At 36.9% G+C, this 4,448-nt stretch overlaps 1 protein-coding gene across 3 annotated transcripts in view; it reads right to left on the reverse strand.

Moving 5' to 3' along the window:
* tgds (TDP-glucose 4,6-dehydratase) overlaps positions 1–4,448 on the reverse strand; it is an 11,490-nt gene that overhangs the window by 1,939 nt on the left and 5,103 nt on the right. For all 3 annotated transcript variants that reach the window (XM_016505652.1, XM_016505651.1, XM_016505653.1), the window contains exons 2-8: positions 4,024–4,090; positions 3,882–3,950; positions 2,548–2,638; positions 2,320–2,462; positions 1,144–1,242; positions 512–571; positions 379–422 (exon numbers count right to left, since the gene is read on the reverse strand). In XM_016505652.1, the coding sequence (XP_016361138.1) occupies positions 379–422; positions 512–571; positions 1,144–1,242; positions 2,320–2,462; positions 2,548–2,638; positions 3,882–3,950; positions 4,024–4,090 (573 nt within the window). The remainder of the gene's footprint in view (positions 1–378; positions 423–511; positions 572–1,143; positions 1,243–2,319; positions 2,463–2,547; positions 2,639–3,881; positions 3,951–4,023; positions 4,091–4,448) is intronic.

The raw sequence follows: 4,448 nt of genomic DNA on the forward strand, positions 1-4,448 counted from the left end.
ATAGGTTTTAAAATCTTGCTTATTACTTATAAAGCCCTGAATGGTTTAGCACCTCAGTATTTGAACGAGCTCTTATTGTATTATAGTCCTCACGTCTTCTGCGCTCTCAAAACTTTGGCCATTTGATAATACCTAGAATATCAAAATCAACTGCGGGCAGCAGATCCTTTATTTCTCCTGAAGAATTTTAGGAGACAAAGTTCTCCTAAAGAACTCAGTTGAGCCTCCTGAGTTATGAAAGAACAACCTCAATAAAATTGTCATCTGGTCACAAACACACGAGCATTCAGTAGAAACCTGTAAATCTGAGCTAAGCTGATGTACAACACACACTCACACACTCTCACACACGCGCTCTGGTCAGTCAGAGACACTCACCACTTCTGATCCCGCTGGATGAGCGACAGGAATCTGGGAATGACCTGAACAAACACAAGCACACACTAATGAAGCGCTGAGGTCATGTGACGGTCAAACACGCGTGTAGAGTGTAGAGCTGCTGATCACGAACCTTCTCGTGATGCTGGTGTGGGCCATAGACGTTACTGCTCCTCGTGATCAGAACAGGAAACTACAGCGGACAGATCAGAGAAAATACAATCTAGATCATTTCACAACATTTACCAACAAATCAATGATATGGCATTCAATTTGAAAGTGTTTATACATTATGGAAGTATGAGCAGTACTTATGGAAGCTTGTTTCCACAGGATAAAAAAATAAAGTAATAGTGACTTATCTCACAATTTTATATCACAGTTTATATCTTGTAATTATGAGCTTATATCTCACAATTCTGACATTTTTTGATTGAGTTTATATCTCAATTCAGATTTTTTTGTGAGATATAAACTCAGAATAGCGAGATAAACTTTAAATTCTGTGAAAAAGTCAGAATTGTGAGATAAAAAGTTGCAATTACCTTTTTCATTTTTTATTCCATGCCAGAAAAAAAAGTACTGTCAGATGCAAACTCAGAATTCAGAGAAAAAAGGAAAAACTATGAGATATAAAATGCATTGTTCTTACCACATTATAGTCATGTATAATCTAATGAGAATTAGCACTAAAAATAATGGGAATTACAAAACACTGAAAGTAAAATGTAAAAGATATAACGGGTATAATGTCATGACTGATACCTTGTGCTTCATCCAGTACGACATCACGATGTTTTCTGCCGCAGCTTTTGAGGCTGAGTATGGATTGGTGGGTCTTTTTGGACTCAGTTCATCAAAGGGCTGTGAAAACAAGATCCAGAACACACACTTCAGCTGACACCAAAATACTGCTGTACTAAACAGATCAACAGGAGATGGCTGGTTAGTCTTTCTCATGATAGGTTCGTGTACTCCAAAACTACTAGTGATGCACGCTCTCCAAACACTGCTTCATGAAGCTTCAAAACCATTGTGAATCATTTGTTCGGAGCGTGTATTAAAGTCACTTCAGTAAACGAGGCTTTGTTACTGCAGAACGGTTTCAAAACATTTCGAGATTTCAGTGGTTCTGTGAACTCATGAACCAGTGTCTATATAGAATTTTTACCTGATCTCAGATCAGTTTTATACATTTGTAGATATTTTTAATGCCACATTTGTTGAGTTGAAGAGTTGAAGTTATTAGTCTCTTATTGGTCCAATTAACTAAACTCTCCATTAAAAACAAACAAAACAAGCTCTGCTATTTAAACACTGTTATTTTAGACACTTCATATTTGTGACCCTGGACCACAAAACCAGTCATAAGGGTCAATTTTATGAAATAAACAAGCTTTCCATTGATGTATGGTTTGTTAGGATAGGACAATATTTGGCTGAGATACAACTATTTGAAAATCTGGAATCTGAGGGTGCAAAAAAATCTAAATATTGAGAAAATCATCTTTAAAGTTGTCCAAATGAAGTTCTTAGCAATGCATATTACTAATCAAAAATTAAGTTTTGATATATTTACGGAACCAAATTTACAAAATATCTTCATGGAACATGATCTTTACTTAATATCCTAATGATTTTTGGCATCAAAGAAAAATCAGTAATTTTGACCCATACAATGTATTGTTGGCTATTGCTACAAATATACCCCAGCGACTTAAGACTGCTTTTGTGCTCCAGGGTCACATTTAACAGCATTTGACATCTATTACACAGATTGCATAGATTACACTTTCAATAAAACATCTGCAATTGGTTTGTAAAATGTGCTTTTATGCAGGTTTTTGACCAGCAAGTATCACCAGCATCATTTCAAGCGATTTGAAACAGTGAATTGTTTTGGTTCAAATGATTCAGACTTGAACCCTAGCTTGACCTCACCTGCTCCAGACTGTCTCCATACACCTCATCAGTGCTGATGTAGATGAAGCGCCGCACTCGCGCCTCAAACGCCGCTCTGATCAGAACACCAGTGCCGTCTGCATTCACACGCATGAAGCGTGACGGACACAGGAACGAGTTCTCTACATGAGATAAACACGTGAATGACACACGCCGTCTTCTAGAGAGAAACACAGAGTTGACGATGAACGGACAGCGTTTACTCACCCACATGAGTTTCAGCAGCGCAGTGAAACACTATATCAATCTTCTCCGTCGCAAAGAGACGCTTTATGAGAAATGGATCGCAAACATCGCCCTGCGAGGAGAACACAGCTCATCAGCTGTGGCTCAGCTCGACATAACTGCAGTGATAATTAGGTTAGTTGCAAAGGTGGACAGTAACGAAGTACATTTACTTGAGTATTGTACTTTTTGAGTATCTCTACGTTACTTGAGTATTATTTCTTTCTGGCAACTTATGACTTTAACTTCACTACATTTGAAAGGCAAATATCTTACTTTTCACTCCACTACATTTCTATCAAGGTCCTGGAAGAAGAAAGTCGTTACCAGTGTTGTGTTACGTAATCAGATTACATTTTTCAAGTAACGAGTAAAGTAACGCGTTACTTTTTTATTTTAGAAGGAAATGTCGGAGTTACTTTTTGAAATCAGTACCAGCAGTTACTTTGTTTCCATGTGTTGAGTGACAGCTCTGGTGTTGCCATGGTGACAGAAATCAGGAGTAAGTGCAGAGCGTTGTGTGTGAACATGATCTTACTGTAGTTCTAGACTAAATATCAACATGTGTTTACTCATCTCACTGCACACAAACACATTCAGTGTTCCTCACAATCAATAAAAACAGTCAAATACAAACTCAGAATATTATACAAACCTGCAATAATTAATACATTAAAAAACTAATAAAATGTATGTATTTAATCCCATTTTATTAAGCAATGTCTTTGCTACCGACCTTCGATGATTCACTTCAATCATACTAATAAGCAGCAATGACACATTAGTGTTTAATTTGAGTTGCTGCTGAATAGAGTTGAACTTTCTTCTCCTGTGATTAGTTTGAGCTGCGCCCTCTACTGTACAGACGAGAATTTACATTTCCTTCAGCCTGAGCCGGATTCATTTCACTTTTGGTGTGAAAGCGCTTTTACGTTTGTAAAAGAAGAACTTTTTTATATTAAAAACAAACAAGCAAGCCCTGCCCAGATTTAAAAAGTAACGTAATGCATTACTTTCCATAAAAAGTAACTAAGTAACATAATTAGTTACTTTTTTAAGGAGTAACGCAACATTGTAACATTACTTTTAAAAGTAACTTTCCCCAACAGTGTTTGTTACAATGTAGCAGCTTTGAAAGTCAGCAGGTGACTTTTTTTTTCAGAGTCTATCACTATTGTAGGGCAACATGAAGTGTTTTGCCAGCATTTTTTTTCATTTACAACAACTCAATAATAAGAAGTCAATATTGTGATATATATTAGACACAATATTGTATCTATAGTATCTGTACTTTGACTCAAGTAATGGAGTAATACCGGGATGAAGGTGTATTTGCTGCTGGCCTCCACAGAGCGCAGGTTCTTCAGACTGGAGCAGTACTGCAGCTGAAACACAGTACAGAGACGCGTGACGCTTCATGAAGGGAAAACACTGACTCAATGCTGTTCAGAGACTCACATTATCAACGGTGAGGATTCTCCAGTGTGGGAATCTGACGGCCAGAGCGCTGATTAAATGAGATCCACTGAGAACACAAATATAAGCTCATTATACAGCACACAAACACAAATAAGTATTTGGACACAAGTCTCAGTGTGTTTGAATCAGCAAAACCACATACTCTCCGAGTAGCTACTTCTGTTGAATAAGTAATTCTACATACACGACCAGTTTTTGAACAGTAAAATTGTGTAATGTTTTTTAAAGAAGTCTCTTCTGCTCACCAAGCCTGCATTTATTTGATCTAAAGTACAGCAAAAGCAGTAATATTGTGAAATATTTGTACTATTTAAAATAACTTTTTTATGTGAATGTGTTAAACTGTAATGTATTTCTGTGCTCAAAGCTGTATTTTCAGCATCATTACTCCAGTCTTCAGTGTC

Source organism: Sinocyclocheilus anshuiensis, unplaced genomic scaffold (genome assembly GCF_001515605.1).
Source record: "Sinocyclocheilus anshuiensis isolate Anshui unplaced genomic scaffold, SAMN03320099.WGS_v1.1 scaffold682, whole genome shotgun sequence".
NCBI classification, from domain to species: Eukaryota; Metazoa; Chordata; class Actinopteri; order Cypriniformes; family Cyprinidae; genus Sinocyclocheilus; species Sinocyclocheilus anshuiensis.